The sequence below is a fragment of the Rhinoderma darwinii genome, chromosome 12, assembly GCF_050947455.1.
Source record: "Rhinoderma darwinii isolate aRhiDar2 chromosome 12, aRhiDar2.hap1, whole genome shotgun sequence".
Lineage (NCBI taxonomy): Eukaryota > Metazoa > Chordata > Amphibia > Anura > Rhinodermatidae > Rhinoderma > Rhinoderma darwinii.
In genome coordinates this window covers 3,217,574-3,237,410 of record NC_134698.1, presented here as the reverse complement: position 1 = coordinate 3,237,410, position 19,837 = coordinate 3,217,574, and the positions used below count along the sequence as shown (strand labels likewise).

The 19,837-nt window shown below is 44.5% G+C and overlaps 1 protein-coding gene across 1 annotated transcript in view; it reads left to right on the top strand.

Annotated features, from left to right (window-relative positions):
• Window positions 1-19,837, top strand: part of IGSF9 (immunoglobulin superfamily member 9) — a 51,869-nt gene that overhangs the window by 7,862 nt on the left and 24,170 nt on the right. Inside the window, exons 2-3 of the mRNA XM_075844537.1 lie at window positions 9,956-10,338; window positions 16,092-16,280. Coding sequence (XP_075700652.1) covers window positions 10,284-10,338; window positions 16,092-16,280 — 244 coding nt within the window. The 5' untranslated portion in view covers window positions 9,956-10,283. The remainder of the gene's footprint in view (window positions 1-9,955; window positions 10,339-16,091; window positions 16,281-19,837) is intronic.

Below are 19,837 nucleotides of genomic sequence, written 5' to 3'. Positions count from 1 at the left end.
AGAGCGCTGGTGTCGGCTCTGCTCCGGGACTCTGTGGAATTCCCTGACATCGCTGCCCATATATGGACAGCGATGTCTGGGGCTTCCTCAGAGCGGAGTCCCGGGCAGAGCACTATTATCGGCTCTGCTCCGGGACTCTGTTGAAGCCTCTGACATCGCTGTCCATACATCGACAATGATGTCAGGGGCTTCCCCAGAGCAGGAGTCCCAGTGATGTCAGGAGCACAGCTGGAGTCCCAGGAAGAGCCTACTAGCGCTCTGCCTGGGACTCCAGCTCCGGGCAAGCCCCTGACATCACTGGGGCAGCCTCTACAGAGGGCACTGGGGCAGCCTCTACAGAGGGCACTGTGGCAGCCTCTACAGAGGGCACTGTGGCAGCCTCTACAGAGGGCACTGTGGCAGCCTCTACAGAGGGCACTGTGGCAGCCTCTACAGAGGGCACTGTGGCAGCCTCTACAGAGGGCACTGTGGCAGCCTCTACAGAGGGCACTGTGGGAGCCTCTACAGAGGGCACTGTGGCAGCCTCTACAGAGGGCACTGTGGCAGCCTCTACAGAGGGCACTGTGGCAGCCTCTACAGAGGGCACTGTGGCAGCCTCTACAGAGGGCACTGTGGCAGCCTCTACAGAGGGCACTGTGGCGTTATCTACAAGTGGGTGTGTGACAGTATCTGAAGAGGACCCTGGCATTATCTAGGGGTGTGTTGCATTATCTACAGAGGGCACTGTGGCCTTATCTACAGAGGGCACTGTGGCCTTATCTACAGAGGGCACTGTGGCCTTCTCTACAGAGGGCACTGTGGCCTTATCTACAGAGGGCACTGTGGCCTTCTCTACAGAGGGCACTGTGGCCTTCTCTACAGAGGGCACTGTGGCCTTCTCTACAGAGGGCACTGTGGCCTTCTCTACAGAGGGCACTGTGGCCTTCTCTACAGAGGGCACTGTGGCCTTCTCTACAGAGGGCACTGTGGCCTTCTCTACAGAGGGCACTGTGGCCTTATCTAGGGGTGTGTTGCATTATCCACAGAGGGCACTGCGGCAGCATCCACAGAGGGCACTGCGGCACTATCTAAAAAGGGGCTGCCCAATCTTGACATGTGTGCTAACTGAGCCGCCGGACTGCATTTAGCGACACTTAAACTGGAAAGCTGGATTGTTGAAATAAGCACGTGGAGAAATATCTCAAATTTAAACCTAGCGCTATTATTCTAGTAATATAGTGTTATAGTGGTTCAAATAACTAATTGTTTAACAATAATTTTGTATTGTATCAAATTTGAAAGTAATGCGGCCCGTCAACTTCCCATTTTTTCTATATGCGGCCCATTTACCCGGCCGAGTTTGAGACCCCTGATCTAGAGTATAGTGATCAGTACTACACCCGGATCTCCAGTATATAGAGCTAGTGATATCACTGTATATACATCACTGGTGAGAGGTCACCTAGAGTATAGTGATCAGTACTACACCCGGATCTCCAGTATATAGAGCTAGTGATATCATTGTATATACATCACTGGTGAGAGGTCATCTAGAGTATAGTGATCAGTACTACACCCGGATCTCCAGTATATAGAGCTAGTGATATCATTGTATATACATCACTGGTGAGAGGTCATCTAGAGTATAGTGATCAGTACTACACCCGGATCTCCAGTATATAGAGCTAGTGATATCACTGTATATACATCACTGGTGAGAGGTCATCTAGTGTATAGTGATCAGTACTACACCCGGATCTCCAGTATATAGAGCTAGTGATATCACTGTATATACATCACTGGTGAGAGGTCACCTAGAGTATAGTGATCAGTACTACACCCGGATCTCCAGTATATAGAGCTAGTGATATCATTGTATATACATCACTGGTGAGAGGTCATCTAGAGTATAGTGATCAGTACTACACCCGGATCTCCAGTATATAGAGCTAGTGATATCATTGTATATACATCACTGGTGAGAGGTCATCTAGAGTATAGTGATCAGTACTACACCCGGATCTCCAGTATATAGAGCTAGTGATATCACTGTATATACATCACTGGTGAGAGGTCATCTAGAGTATAGTGATCAGTACTACACCCGGATCTCCAGTATATAGATCTAGTGATATCACTGTATACACATCACTGGTGACCGGTCACCTAGAGTATAGTGATCAGTACTACACCCGGATCTCCAGTATATAGAGCTAGTGATATCACTGTATATACATCACTGGTGAGAGGTCATCTAGAGTATAGTGATCAGTACTACACCCGGATCTCCAGTATATGGAGCTAGTGATATCACTGTATATACATCACTGGTGAGAGGTCATCTAGAGTATAGCGATCAGTACTATACCCGGATCTCCAGTATATAGAGCTAGTGATATCACTGTATATACATCAGTGGTGAGAGGTCATCTAGAGTATAGTGATCAGTACTACACCCGGATCTCCAGTATATAGAGCTAGTGATATCACTGTATATACATCACTGGTGAGAGGTCATCTAGAGTATAGTGATCAGTACTACACCCGGATCTCCAGTATATAGAGCTAGTGATATCACTGTATATACATCACTGGTGAGAGGTCATCTAGAGTATAGTGATCAGTACTACACCCGGATCTCCAGTATATAGAGCTAGTGATATCACTGTATATACATCACTGGTGAGAGGACATCTAGAGTATAGTGATCAGTACTACACCCGGATCTCCTGTATATAGAGCTAGTGATATCACTGTATATACATCACTGGTGAGAGGTCATCTAGAGTATAGTGATCAGTACTACACCCGGATCTCCAGTATATAGAGCTAGTGATATCACTGTATATACATCACTGGTGAGAGGTCATCTAGAGTATAGTGATCAGTGCTACACCCGGATCTCCAGTATATAGAGCTAGTGATATCACTGTATATACATCACTGGTGAGAGGTCATCTAGAGTATAGTGATCAGTACTACACCCGGATCTCCAGTATATAGAGCTGGTGATATCACTGTATATACATCACTGGTGAGAGGTCATCTACAGTATAGTGATCAGTACTACACCCGGATCTCCAGTATATAGAGCTAGTGATATCACTGTATATACATCACTGGTGAGAGGTCACCTAGAGTATAGTGATCAGCACTACACCCGGATCTCCAGTATATAGAGCTAGTGATATCACTGTATATACATCACTGGTGAGAGGTCACCTAGAGTATAGTGATCAGCACTACACCCGGATCTCCAGTATATAGAGCTAGTGATATCACTGTATATACATCACTGGTGAGAGGTCACCTAGAGTATAGTGATCAGTACTACACCCGGATCTCCAGTATATAGAGCTAGTGATATCACTGTATATACATCACTGGTGAGAGGTCATCTAGAGTATAGTGATCAGTACTACACCCGGATCTCCAGTATATAGAGCTGGTGATGTCACTGTATATACATCACTGGTGAGAGGTCATCTAGAGTATAGTGATCAGTACTACACCCGGATCTCCAGTATATAGAGCTAGTGATATCACTGTATATACATCACTGGTGAGAGGTCATCTAGAGTATAGTGATCAGTACTACACCCGGATCTCCAGTATATAGAGCTAGTGATATCACTGTATATACATCACTGGTGAGAGGTCATCTAGAGTATAGTGATCACTACTACACCCGGATCTCCAGTATATAGAGCTAGTGATATCACTGTATATACACCACTGGTGAGAGGTCATCTAGAGTATAGTGATCAGTACTACACCCGGATCTCCAGTATATAGAGCTAGTGATATCACTGTATATACATCACTGGTGAGAGGTCATCTAGAGTATAGTGATCAGTACTACACCCGGATCTCCAGTATATAGAGCTAGTGATATCACTGTATATACATCACTGGTGAGAGGTCATCTAGAGTATAGTGATCAGTACTACACCCGGATCTCCAGTATATAGTGCTAGTGATATCACTGTATATTCATCACTGGTGAGAGGTTATCTAGTGTATAGTGATCAGTACTACACCCGGATCTCCAGTATATAGAGCTAGTGACATCACTGTATATACATCACTGGTGAGAGGTCATCTAGAGTATAGTGATCAGTATTACAGCCGGATCTCCAGTATATAGAGCTAGTGATATCACTGTATATACATCACTGGTGAGAGGTCATCTAGAGTATAGTGATCAGTACTACACCCGGATCTCCAGTATATAGAGCTAGTGATATCACTGTATACACATCACTGGTGAGAGGTCATCTAGAGTATAGTGATCAGTACTACACCCGGATCTCCAGTATATAGAGCTAGTGATATCACTGTATATACATTACTGGTGAGAGGTCATCTACAGTATAGTGATCAGTACTACACCCGGATCTCCAGTATATAGAGCTAGTGATATCACTGTATATACATCACTGGTGAGAGGTCATCTAGAGTATAGTGATCAGTACTACACCCGGATCTCCAGTATATAGAGCTAGTGATATCACTGTATATACATCACTGGTGAGAGGTCATCTAGAGTATAGTGATCAGTACTACACCCGGATCTCCAGTATATAGCGCTAGTGATATCACTGTATATACATCACTGGTGAGAGGTCATCTAGAGTATAGTGATCAGTACTACACCCCAATCTCCAGTATATAGAGCTAGTGATATCACTGTATATACATCACTGGTGAGAGGTCATCTAGAGTATAGTGATCAGTACTACACCCGGATCTCCAGTATATAGAGCTAGTGATATCACTGTATACACATCACTGGTGACCGGTCACCTAGAGTATAGTGATCAGTACTACACCCGGATCTCCAGTATATAGAGCTAGTGATATCACTGTATACACATCACTGGTGAGAGGTCATCTAGAGTATAGTGATCAGTACTACACCCGGATCTCCAGAATATAGAGCTAGTGATATCACTGTATACACATCACTGGTGACCGGTCATCTAGAGTATAGTGATCAGTACTACACCCGGATCTCCAGTATATAGAGCTAGTGATATCACTGTATACACATCACTGGTGACCGGTCACCTAGAGTATAGTGATCAGTACTACACCCGGATCTCCAGTATATAGAGCTAGTGATATCACTGTATACACATCACTGGTGAGAGGTCATCTAGAGTATAGTGATCAGTACTACACCCGGATCTCCAGTATATAGAGCTAGTGATATCACTGTATATACATCACTGGTGAGGGGTCATCTAGAGTATAGTGATCAGTACTACACCCGGATCTCCAGTATATAGAGCTAGTGATATCACTGTATATACATCACTGGTGAGAGGTCATCTAGAGTATAGTGATCAGTACTACACCCGGATCTCCAGTATATAGAGCTAGTGATATCACTGTATACACATCACTGGTGAGAGGTCATCTAGAGTATAGTGATCAGTACTACACCCGGATCTCCAGTATATAGAGCTAGTGATATCACTGTATATACATCACTGGTGAGAGGTCATCTAGGGTATAGTGATCAGTACTACACCCGGATCTCCAGTATATAGAGCTAGTGATATCACTGTATACACATCACTGGTGAGAGGTCATCTAGAGTATAGTGATCAGTACTACACCCGGATCTCCAGTATATAGAGCTAGTGATATCACTGTATATACATCACTGGTGAGAGGTCATCTAGAGTATAGTGATCAGTACTACACCCGGATCTCCAGTATATAGAGCTAGTGATATCACTGTATATACATCACTGGTGAGAGGTCATCTAGAGTATAGTGATCAGTACTACACCCGGATCTCCAGTATATAGAGCTAGTGATATCACTGTATATACATCACTGGTGAGAGGTCATCTAGAGTATAGTGATCAGTACTACACCCGGATCTCCAGTATATAGAGCTAGTGATATCACTGTATATACATCACTGGTGAGAGGTCATCTAGAGTATAGTGATCAGTACTACACCCGGATCTCCAGTATATAGAGCTAGTGATATCACTGTATATACATCACTGGTGAGAGGTCATCTAGAGTATAGTGATCAGTACTACACCAGGATCTCCAGTATATAGAGCTAGTGATATCACTGTATATACATCACTGGTGAGAGGTCATCTAGAGTATAGTGATCAGTACTACACCCGGATCTCCAGTATATAGATCTAGTGATATCACTGTATACACATCACTGGTGAGAGGTCATCTAGAGTATAGTGATCAGTACTACACCCGGATCTCCAGTATATAGAGCTAGTGATATCACTGTATATACATCACTGGTGAGAGGTCATCTAGAGTATAGTGATCAGTACTACACCCGGATCTCCAGTATATAGAGCTAGTGATATCACTGTATATACATCACTGGTGAGAGGTCATCTAGAGTATAGTGATCAGTACTACACCCGGATCTCCAGTATATAGAGCTAGTGATATCACTGTATATACATCACTGGTGAGAGGTCATCTAGAGTATAGTGATCAGTACTACACTCGGATCTCCAGTATATAGAGCTGGTGATATCACTGTATATACATGACTGGTGAGAGGTCATCTAGAGTATAGTGATCAGTACTACACCCGGATCTCCAGTATATAGATCTAGTGATATCACTGTATATACATCACTGGTGAGAGGTCATCTAGAGTATAGTGATCAGTACTACACCCGGAACTCCAGTATATAGAGCTAGTGATATCACTGTATATACATCACTGGTGAGAGGTCATCTAGAGTATAGTGATCAGTACTACACCCGGATCTCCAGTATATAGAGCTGGTGATATCACTGTATATACATCACTGGTGAGAGGTCATCTAGAGTATAGTGATCAGTACTACACCCGGATCTCCAGTATATAGAGCTAGTGATATCACTGTATACACATCACTGGTGAGAGGTCATCTAGAGTATAGTGATCAGTACTACACCCGGATCTCCAGTATATAGAGCTAGTGATATCACTGTATATACATCACTGGTGAGAGGTCATCTAGAGTATAGTGATCAGTACTACACCCGGATCTCCAGTATATAGAGCTAGTGATATCACTGTATATACATCACTGGTGAGAGGTCATCTAGAGTATAGTCATCAGTACTACACCCGGATCTCCAGTATATAGAGCTAGTGATATCACTGTATATACACCACTGGTGAGAGGTCATCTAGAGTATAGTGATCAGTGCTACACCCGGATCTCCAGTATATAGAGCTAGTGATATCACTGTATATACATCACTGGTGAGAGGTCATCTAGAGTATAGTGATCACTACTACACCCGGATCTCCAGTATATAGAGCTAGTGATATCACTGTATATACACCACTGGTGAGAGGTCATCTAGAGTATAGTGATCAGTACTACACCCGGATCTCCAGTATATAGAGCTAGTGACATCACTGTATATACATCACTGGTGAGAGGTCATCTAGAGTATAGTGATCAGTATATAGAGCTAGTAATATCTCTGTATATACATCACTGGTGAGAGGTCATCTAGAGTATAGTGATCAGTACTACACCCGGATCTCCAGTATATAGAGCTAGTGACATCACTGTATATACATCACTGGTGAGAGGTCATCTAGAGTATAGTGATCAGTATATAGAGCTAGTGATATCTCTGTATATACATCACTGGTGAGAGGTCATCTAGAGTATAGTGATCAGTACTACACCCGGATCTCCAGTATATAGAGCTAGTGATATCACTGTATATACATCACTGGTGAGAGGTCATCTAGAGTATAGTGATCAGTACTACACCCGGATCTCCAGTATATAGAGCTAGTGATATCACTGTATATACATCACTGGTGAGAGGTCATCTAGAGTATAGTGATCAGTACTACACCCAGATCTCCAGTATATAGAGCTAGTGATATCACTGTATATACATCACTGGTGAGAGGTCATCTAGAGTATAGTGATCAGTACTACACCCGGATCTCCAGTATATAGAGCTAGTGATATCACTGTATATACATCACTGGTGAGAGGTCATCTAGAGTATAGTGATCAGTACTACACCCGGATCTCCAGTATATAGATCTAGTGATATCACTGTATATACATCACTGGTGAGAGGTCTAGAGTATAGTGATCAGTACTACACCCGGATCTCCAGTATATAGAGCTAGTGATATCACTGTATATACATCACTGGTGAGAGGTCATCTAGAGTATAGTGATCAGTACTACACCCGGATCTCCAGTATATAGAGCTAGTGATATCACTGTATATACACATCACTGGTGAGAGGTCATCTAGAGTATAGTGATCAGTACTACACCCGGATCTCCAGTATATAGAGCTAGTGATATCACTGTATACACATCACTGGGGAGAGGTCATCTAGAGTATAGTGATCAGTACTACACCCGGATCTCCAGTATATAGAGCTAGTGATATCACTGTATATACATCACTGGTGAGAGGTCATCTAGAGTATAGTGATCAGTACTACACCCGGATCTCCAGTATATAGAGCTAGTGATATCACTGTATACACATCACTGGTGAGAGGTCATCTAGAGTATAGTGATCAGTACTACACCAGGATCTCCAGTATATAGAGCTAGTGATATCACTGTATATACATCACTGGTGAGAGGTCATCTACAGTATAGTGATCACTACTACACCCGGATCTCCAGTATATAGATCTAGTGATATCACTGTATATACATCACTGGTGAGAGGTCATCTAGAGTATAGTGATCAGTACTACACCCGGATCTCCAGTATATAGAGCTAGTGATATCACTGTATATACATCACTGGTGAGAGGTCATCTAGAGTATAGTGATCAGTACTACACCCGGATCTCCAGTATATAGAGCTAGTGATATCACTGTATATACATCACTGGTGAGAGGTCACCTAGAGTATAGTGATCAGTACTACACCCGGATCTCCAGTATATAGAGCTAGTGATATCACTGTATATACACATCACTGGTGAGAGGTCATCTAGAGTATAGTGATCAGTACTACACCCGGATCTCCAGTATATAGAGCTAGTGATATCACTGTATATACATCACTGGTGAGAGGTCATCTAGAGTATAGTGATCAGTACTACACCCGGATCTCCAGTATATAGAGCTGGTGATATCACTGTATATACATCACTGGTGAGAGGTCATCTAGAGTATAGTGATCAGTACTACACCCGGATCTCCAGTATATAGAGATAGTGATATCACTGTATATACATCACTGGTGAGAGGTCATCTAGAGTATAGTGATCAGTACTACACCGGATCTCCAGTATATAGCGCTAGTGATATCACTGTATATACATCACTGGTGAGAGGTCATCTAGAGTATAGTGATCAGTACTACACCCGGATCTCCAGTATATAGAGCTAGTGATATCACTGTATATACATCACTGGTGAGAGGTCATCTAGAGTATAGTGATCAGTACTACACCCAGATCTCCAGTATATAGAGCTAGTGATATCACTGTATATACATCACTGGTGAGAGGTCATCTACAGTATAGTGATCAGTACTACACCCGGATCTCCAGTATATAGTGATATCACTGTATATACATCACTGGTGAGAGATCATCTAGAGTATAGTGATCAGTACTACACCCGGATCTCCAGTATATAGAGCTAGTGATATCACTGTATATACATCACTGGTGAGAGGTCATCTAGAGTATAGCGATCAGTACTACACCCGGATCTCCGGTATATAGAGCTAGTGATATCACTGTATATACCTCTTCAGCGGTGACCGGTCATGGTCATGTAGATGTGGTCCTCCTGTCTCTGTGATTTGCTCCTGTTCTGCTGGTGCAGGAATCTGCTGTTTGCTTCGCCCCTGTTCAGAGTTTATTGCATGGGACACTTTGTAGATAGGTGCGGACTGAGTAAATATTGACCTTGATCTGCGGGGAGCGCTGGTGGTTACTACTCATGAACTTCTCTGTTCTCTGCAGGTCTGTAAGGCAACGCTCTGCGGCCCGGGACGTGTGCCCCACCAGGGGAGAAGACGACAAGCGGCGGCTCCACACTCCAGTAATTCTGGATATTTCTTAATGACTGGAGGTTCATCTGACGCCTCGGGGTGATTCTTCAGCATCGTGGGGTTAAACTCCGGCCGGGGACTGTGACATTTATCAGGCAGTGAGTTTTGTCACTACATCTCTGTGCTGCGGAGGGTTCAGGCGCGCTGGAGGTCACTGCATTGGGTCTCCTGATGCTGCATGAAAGGACAGCTGAATTTACTGTGGCCGTCTGCCTGTGTGTGGCTGGCAAGTGTGTGCTATGCATTGGGCTTCCTGGATATTCTTCCTCAGCCTGTCATTCTACTGCGTTGAAGGTAAGTGTGCCTGGCTCTAGGAAGTAGCTAGCTTACAGCAGCCATTTGTAGCGGTTATGGAGCGGTCATTTAGTCACAGGGTCACCCAGGCTTCACAGAAATGCACAGTCCCTGTTAACTCCTCCCCTGTCCATTCTCTCTGTTATGTTTGAAGGAGTCCAAATTGGAGAACACTTCTTATTTTCCCATAACTCCCTTTTCATTTCTCTAATGATCATTGAGAGGCGGTGAGCAGTCTATTCACACAGGCCGCCATAGTGATATATCCTGCAGATTATTACACCACTGACCTCTACAGATCTGCAGAACATCGCTCCTCCACCTCCTGACAGATACATAGTGATATATCCTGCAGATTATTACACCACTGACCACTCTACAGATCTGCAGAACATCGCTCCTCCACCTCCTGACAGAAACATAGTGATATATCCTGCAGATTATTACACCACTGACCTCTCTACAGATCTGCAGAACATCGCTCCTCTACCTCCTGACAGATACATAGTGATATATCCTGCAGATTATTACACCACTGACCTCTCTACAGATCTGCAGAACATCGCTCCTCTACCTCCTGACAGATACATAGTGATATATCCTGCAGATTATTACACCACTGACCACTCTACAGATCTGCAGAACATTGCTCCTCCACCTCCTGACAGATACATAGTGATATATCCTGCAGATTATTACACCACTGACCTCTCTACAGATCTGCAGAACATCGCTCCTCCACCTCCTGACAGATACATAGTGATATATCCTGCAGACTATTACACCACTGACCTCTCTACAGATCTGCAGAACATTGCTCCTCTACCTCCTGACAGATACATAGTGATATATCCTGCAGACTATTACACCACTGACCTCTCTACAGATCTGCAGAACATTGCTCCTCCACCTCCTGACAGATACATAGTGATATATCCTGCAGATTATTACACCACTGACCTCTCTACAGATCTGCAGAACATTGTTCCTCCACCGCCTGACAGATACATAGTGATATATCCTGCAGATTATTACACCACTGACCTCTCTACATATCTGCAGAACATTGCTCCTCCACCTCCTGACAGATACATAGTGATATATCCTGCAGATTATTACACCACTGACCTCTCTACAGATCTGCAGAACATCGCTCCTCCACCTCCTGACAGATACATAGTGATATATCCTGCAGATTATTACACCACTGACCTCCCTACAGATCTGCAGAACATCGCTCCTCTACCTCCTGACAGATACATAGTGATATATTCTGCACATTATTATACCACTGACCTCTCTACAGATCTGCAGAACATCGCTCCTCCACCTCCTGACAGATACATAGTGATATATCCTGCAGATTATTACCACTGACCTCTCTACAGATCTGCAGAACATCGCTCCTCTACCTCCTGACAGATACATAGTGATATATCCTGCAGATTATTACACCACTGATCCCTCTACAGATCTGCAGAACATTGCTCCTCCACCTCCTGACAGATACATAGTGATATATCCTGCAGATTATTACACCACTGACCTCTCTACAGATCTGCAGAACATCGCTCCCCCACCTCCTGACAGATACATAGTGATATATCCTGCAGATTATTACACCACTGACCTCTCTACAGATCTGCAGAACATCGCTCCTCCACCTCCTGACAGATACATAGTGATATATCCTGCAGATTATTACACCACTGACCTCTCTACAGATCTGCAGAACATCGCTCCTCCACCTCCTGACAGATACATAGTGATATATCCTGCAGATTATTACACCACTGACCTCTCTACAGATCTGCAGAACATCGCTCCTCTAATTTGACAGATACATAGTGATATATCCTGCAGATTATTACACCACTGACCTCTCTACAGATCTGCAGAACATCGCTCCTCTACCTCCTGACAGATACATAGTGATATATCCTGCAGATTATTACACCACTGACCTCTCTACAGATCTGCAGAACATCGCTCCTCTACCTCCTGACAGATACATAGTGATATATCCTGCAGACTATTACACCACTGACCTCTCTACAGATCTGCAGAACATCGCTCCTCTACCTCCTGACAGATACATAGTGATATATCCTGCAGATTATTACACCACTGTCCTCTCTACAGATCTGCAGAACATCGCTCCTCCACCTCCTGACAGATACATAGTGATATATCCTGCAGATTATTACACCACTGATCCCTCTACAGATCTGCAGAACATTGCTCCTCCACCTCCTGACAGATACATAGTGATATCCTGCAGATTATTACACCACTGACCTCTCTACAGATCTGCAGAACATCGCTCCTCCACCTCCTGACAGATACATAGTGATATATCCTGCAGATTATTACACCACTGACCTCTCTACAGATCTGCAGAACATCGCTCCTCCACCTCCTGACAGATACATAGTGATATATCCTGCAGATTATTACACCACTGACCTCTCTACAGATCTGCAGAACATCGCTCCTCTACCTCCTGACAGATACATAGTGATATATCCTGCAGATTATTACACCACTGACCTCTCTACAGATCTGCAGAACATTGCTCCTCCACCTCCTGACAGATACATAGTGATATATCCTGCAGATTATTACACCACTGACCTCTCTACAGATCTGCAGAACATCGCTCCTCTAATTTGACAGATACATAGTGATATATCCTGCAGATTATTACACCACTGACCTCTCTACAGATCTGCAGAACATCGCTCCTCCACCTCCTGACATACATAGTGATATATCCTGCAGATTATTACACCACTGACCTCTCTACAGATCTGCAGAACATCGCTCCTCTACCTCCTGACAGATACATAGTGATATATCCTGCAGATTATTACACCACTGACCTCTCTACAGATCTGCAGAACATTGCTCCTCCACCTCCTGACAGATACATAGTGATATATCCTGCAGATTATTACACCACTGTCCTCTCTACAGATCTGCAGAACATTGCTCCTCTACCTCCTGACAGATACATAGTGATATATCCTGCAGATTATTACACCACTGTCCTCTCTACAGATCTGCAGAACATTGCTCCTCTACCTCCTGACAGATACATAGTGATATATCCTGCAGATTATTACACCACTGACCTCTCTACAGATCTGCAGAACATCGCTCCTCCACCTCCTGACAGATACATAGTGATATATCTTGCAGATTATTACACCACTGACCTCTCTACAGATCTGCAGAACATCGCTCCTCCACCTCCTGACAGATACATAGTGATATATCCTGCAGATTATTACACCACTGTCCTCTCTACAGATCTGCAGAACATTGCTCCTCCACCTCCTGACAGATACATAGTGATATATCCTGCAGATTATTACACCACTGACCTCTCTACAGATCTGCAGAGCATCGCTCCTCTACCTCCTGACAGATACATAGTGATATATCCTGCAGATTATTACACCACTGACCTCTCTACAGATCTGCAGAACATTGCTCCTCCACCTCCTGACAGATACATAGTGATATATCCTGCAGATTATTACACCACTGTCCTCTCTACAGATCTGCAGAACATCGCTCCTCTACCTCCTGACAGATACATAGTGATATATCCTGCAGATTATTACACCACTGACCTCTCTACAGATCTGCAGAACATCGCTCCTCTACCTCCTGACAGATACATAGTGATATATCCTGCAGACTATTACACCACTGACCTCTCTACAGATCTGCAGAACATCGCTCCTCTACCTCCTGACAGATACATAGTGATATATCCTGCAGATTATTACACCACTGTCCTCTCTACAGATCTGCAGAACATCGCTCCTCCACCTCCTGACAGATACATAGTGATATATCCTGCATATTATTACACCACTGACCTCTCTACAGATCTGCAGAACAGCGCTCCTCTATCTCCTGACAGATACATAGTGATATATCCTGCAGATTATTACACCACTGACCTCTCTACAGAACTGCAGAACATCGCTCCTCTACCTCCTGACAGATACATAGTGATATATCCTGCAGATTATTACACCACTGACCTCTCTACAGATCTGCAGAACATCGCTCCTCCACCTCCTGACAGATACATAGTGATATATCCTGCAGATTATTACACCACTGACCTCTCTACAGATCTGCAGAACATCGCTCCTCTACCTCCTGACAGATACATAGTGATATATCCTGCAGATTATTACACCACTGACCTCTCTACAGATCTGCAGAACATCGCTCCTCTACCTCCTGCCAGATACATAGTGATATATCCTGCAGATTATTACACCACTGACCTCTCTACAGATCTGCAGAACATCGCTCCTCCACCTCCTGACAGATACATAGTGATATATCCTGCAGATTACACCACTGACCTCTCTACAGATCTGCAGAACATCGCTCCTCTACCCTTCTGACAGATACATAGTGATATATCCTGCAGATTATTACACCACTGACCTCTCTACAGATCTGCAGAACATCGCTCCTCTACCTCCTGACAGATACATAGTGATATATCCTGCAGATTATTACACCACTGACCTCTCTACAGATCTGCAGAACATCGCTCCTCCACCTCCTGACAGATACATAGTGATATATCCTGCAGATTATTACACCACTGACCTCTACAGATCTGCAGAACATCGCTCCTCTACCTCCTGACAGATGCATAGTGATATATCCTGCAGATTATTACACCACTGACCTCTCTACAGATCTGCAGAACATCGCTCCTCTACCTCCTGACAGATACATAGTGATATATCCTGCAGATTATTACACCACTGACCTCTCTATAGATCTGCAGAACATCGCTCCTCTACCCCCTGACAGATACATAGTGATATATCCTGCAGATTATTACACCACTGACCTCTCTACAGATCTGCAGAACATCGCTCCTCTACCTCCTGACAGATACATAGTGATATATCCTGCAGATTATTACACCACTGACCTCTCTACAGATCTGCAGAACATCGCTCCTCTACCTCCTGACAGATACATAGTGATATATCCTGCAGATTATTACACCACTGACCTCTCTACAGATCTGCAGAACATCGCTCCTCCACCTCCTGACAGATACATAGTGATATATCCTGCAGATTATTACACCACTGACCTCTCTACAGATCTGCAGAACATCGCTCCTCCACCGCCTGACAGATACATAGTGATATATCCTGCAGATTATTACACCACTGACCTCTCTACAGATCTGCAGAACATCGCTCCTCTACCTCCTGACAGATACATAGTGATATATCCTGCAGATTATTACACCACTGACCTCTCTACAGATCTGCAGAACATCGCTCCTCTACCTCCTGACAGATACATAGTGATATATCCTGCAGATTATTACACCACTGACCTCTACAGATCTGCAGAACATCGCTCCTCTACCTCCTGACAGATACATAGTGATATATCCTGCAGATTATTACACCACTGACCTCTCTACAGATCTGCAGAACATCGCTCCTCTACCTCCTGACAGATACATAGTGATATATCCTGCAGATTATTACACCACTGACCTCTCTACAGATCTGCAGAACATCGCTCCTCCACCTCCTGACAGATACATAGTGATATATCCTGCAGATTATTACACCACTGTCCTCTCTACAGATCTGCAGAGTATCGCTCCTCTACCTCCAGACTGTTGATGTATTGTGTATGGATATCCATCTTCCCTCCATCACTCCGGTCTCTTCTCCCCTCAGGTATCATCCGTTCAGACGCTCAGGCTGTGGTTGGCCGTGTAGGAGAGCGTGCGGTGCTGCCGTGCAGCCTCTTCCAGGACGCGGGCCGCCCTCCTCTCTATGTCATCGAGTGGGTGCGCTTTGGCTTCATTCTCCCAATTTTTATAAAATTTGGTCTCTTCTCCCCTCGTGTGGACCCTCAGTATCTTGGTAAGTGTCTGAGATGTAAATAATTGTTTTCTATCATTGATTTCAACTTCTTCATACAATATTTTGTAGAATATAACACATGTGATTGATGATGTCATCAACTATATCTATTGTGCGGTGATGTCATGAATCTATCTATCTATCTATCTATCTATCTATCTATCTATCTATCTATCTATCTATCTATCTATCTATCTATCTATCTATCTATCTATCCATCCATCCATCCATCCATCCCAGCACTTTGCCTTGTGTGAACAGGGACGTGGTTCCGACTATACGTGCCTGAATGTTGGCAGTAATGATTGTTTGGGCACCTACGGTATCGGTGATTGCTCCATGGAGCTGGATGAGCGCCAATCCACTTGCTCTATTATCCATCGTCGCTCATTACAGGCAACAAAGTCCAGTCTTTGGTGCGTCAGGATATACGCGCGGTCGGCGCGGTGCTGTATACGGCCATAGTAACGGTTGTGTGGACGGATAGTAGTCCCTGAGATCAGTATCTGTCACCCGAGCCCGGGCATAGGGTTACCCAGCCAGACACAGGCTTCTTGTTCCTTACCTGCTGTAATATAAACATCTCAGTCCTGCGGCGCAGGTGGAGCGCACTCTTATGGGAATGAGGAAGTAATCGCATGAATGACTATATACAGGAGGGTGCTATGTAGCGGGTCACCGCTGCCCGACCACAGACTGGCATGTATTACTAGTTACAATCTGTCCTGGTATCATATGGATTTATAGATATATCTAGTGCAGGCTTCTCTGAAGTCATGTATTGCGCTACCTCGATTGTCAGCTCTTGGGACTAGACACACATTTTTGTATTCTTTATTGTTCCCCATGTCCATATATTTATAATTTTGTTAGGTACTTGGCAGATCAGGGGTTAATCCGCCTTGGGGAATTTAAGTCGTCTCGCTGTTTTGCCTCCGGTGTCAGACACGATTAATCACGCTTTATTGCAAATGGAGGGGGAAGGAGGGGGCTTAAACTTGATGGTTGGTGGGGGGGGGGGGGTGTTGCCATCTTGTGTAGATTAGGGTAACCTTTATTCCTTGAGCCAAGTAATCCCAGTCACCGGCAGGTCACGTGACCTAAATCGACACCCCCTCGAGATGCAATGGAGCCGGCCCCACAGACTCCAGATTCCAGCGACTCCTGTTTCGGCTTATTGGACTCTGGGCCGGCTCCACAACGCCGTTTTTGTAGATGAAAAATGGAGGCGGAGTCAAGTAATCCATATCGGCCAATGACAGAGAGTCTTACCCACTAGCCTTCGGTTACTAGGGTATCTGGTATATAACCTTATTCAAAGGGGTCTGATAAATTCTTGAAATTGGCCGAAGTTCAGACAACAAGTATAACCTCCGAATTCCCAAACTGGCCAAATGTCCATGTTCAATAGGACAGGGGAGAGATGAGTGGCCGCCAGATACATCTGGTGCCACTAATCTCTGTGGCAAGCAATAGAGTCGGGCAGGTAAATGCCAACTTGTCCAGTCCAAGTTTCACTCGGCTTAAGGCCCTTTTACACGGGTCATTGATCAGGTGATCGAACGATCGTTCATGATCATCAGCTGACGATCTAGTGATCGCTTATTCAGCGGCTGATCATAAAGTGGTCGTTTGTCGCCAGCACATGTCTCTCTTTCCGACATTATACAAACTGGATGGGAACGAGCAGTTGTATTATTATTGTCCATTGGTTCTAGTAAAAGGGCCCATAAGAGGTTGGAGAAGCATCTGGCATCCCCGTAGACAATAGTTTGTTGGTGGTTCCCACCAAAATCGGCAAGATTCACCAAGAACAAGATCTACGGTCTTTGGCAGGTTTGGCCCCCAGCCCGGTGTTCTTCTTGTAGTAACAGGATTGTACGGGGCCTCGTTTTTAAGTCTATGTTGGTTTTTCATAATGAATCCATTGTGATCGTCCAAAAAGTCAACCACGAGTCCCGGGATTAATGCTCGTTAATGAGCGTAATTACCAGGTGAGCAAACAGAGACGCACATGGGAGAGCTGGCTCCACACTCCGAACCTGAATTTCTTGTCATGAGATGATCCGGGGTCGTGTCACCAGAGACTAATAAACTCCTATTCTCTCGGGACGACAAGCATTGTCCCACGCCGAAACAAAAGATCCTTTATCTTCTCTACAGGGGAGGGGTCCCCAACGGTCACTTTAGAAGAAGTTAGCAGCCTCAGGCTCCGGGGTGTGGAGCGGACGCGACGTTCACAGGGATATTTCTACTTGGAATGTTTCTGTGTCATTGGGATTAGGCAGTGTATCGGAGAAGGGGCGGGGGGCGTATTTACAACCGCAGCATTATAGGACCGTGTGTGAATGTAACTCCCGGCAGCTCACACGACTTGGTGGTTACACATCAGAAACGTTTAGGGAAAAACAAGCCCAAAATATTCCTACATTTTTTTTTTATCCCTATTTTTTTTTATGGTCCCGATCAAGAACCACAAGGCAATGTGGCGTACACCAATTTCAGGATTTTCCCTACCCGTTTTCTGCTTTATGGGGAAACGTAACGGCAACCTCGATGGGTGGCAACAAATGGTGCCCAGAATAGGAGAGAAATTGTGGGGCATTTCATGGTCCTCCCCACTTTGGCTGCCTACACCTTGAGTCAAATAGGGATCTGGTCCCTTAAATTAGAGAGTGCCGCCGCATTATAGTCACAATCCCAATTAGGTAACCGATCATAAGAGATTAGCCGGGTCAGGAAATTACGTGTCTGAGGGTTCAATATTTTCTAGACTTAGGGTGGAGGTTCGCACCAGTACTGTGCCGTGCCGGAACGTGCGGCAAAACTGTGCATTTGTACTGCGAATTACGGAAGTACTGCGGATTTTGCAGGTAAAAGCCCATTTTACCCGCAACAACGCGCAGCCATTAACAGGGTATCTGATCGCTGCGCCAAACCTGGCACCGGCGCAGTTGTTGGTCGTATTGCGGCCGGTTCATTACCTCTCCGTACGGTCTTACTCAAACGAGCGTGTGTCAGATCAGCCCTGGAAGGAGTTTTCGGAATTTTGTCTTCCGTGGTCTGTCCCCCAAAAAAATTATTTATTAAAAAATAAATATTAACCCCTTCTGTGTCATTTCTAACCGTTTTCCTATAAGATCATGACATGCGATCGGAGTAAAGAGCAAAGACCCTGGGAGTAAGTTCATCCCCCTCCCCCTCTCCTGGGTGATCTCTGCTCTCTCACAGCAGGTGTATTGTTTTGGTGCGGCTGCTCCTCTATAGGGGAACCATATATCACATGAACGCTGCTCTATAGGAGGCTTTGGTCACGGATTTACTGACGTGGGTGCGAGTATCCGATGTGTAATGTCGCCCGGGTCACCGCAGCAGGTAAATACTCACACACAGATATATATATATACATTTTTTGGGGAAAAGATACATTTTTGGGCAGTCCCAATTCCCTTTACTGGATTAACCCCTTCATTTGTCTCTGGTTTATTTGTTCATTTCATTATTATTATTTTTATGTTTTTCTTTTTGGTTAATTTTTTGACCAATTTTTTTTTTTT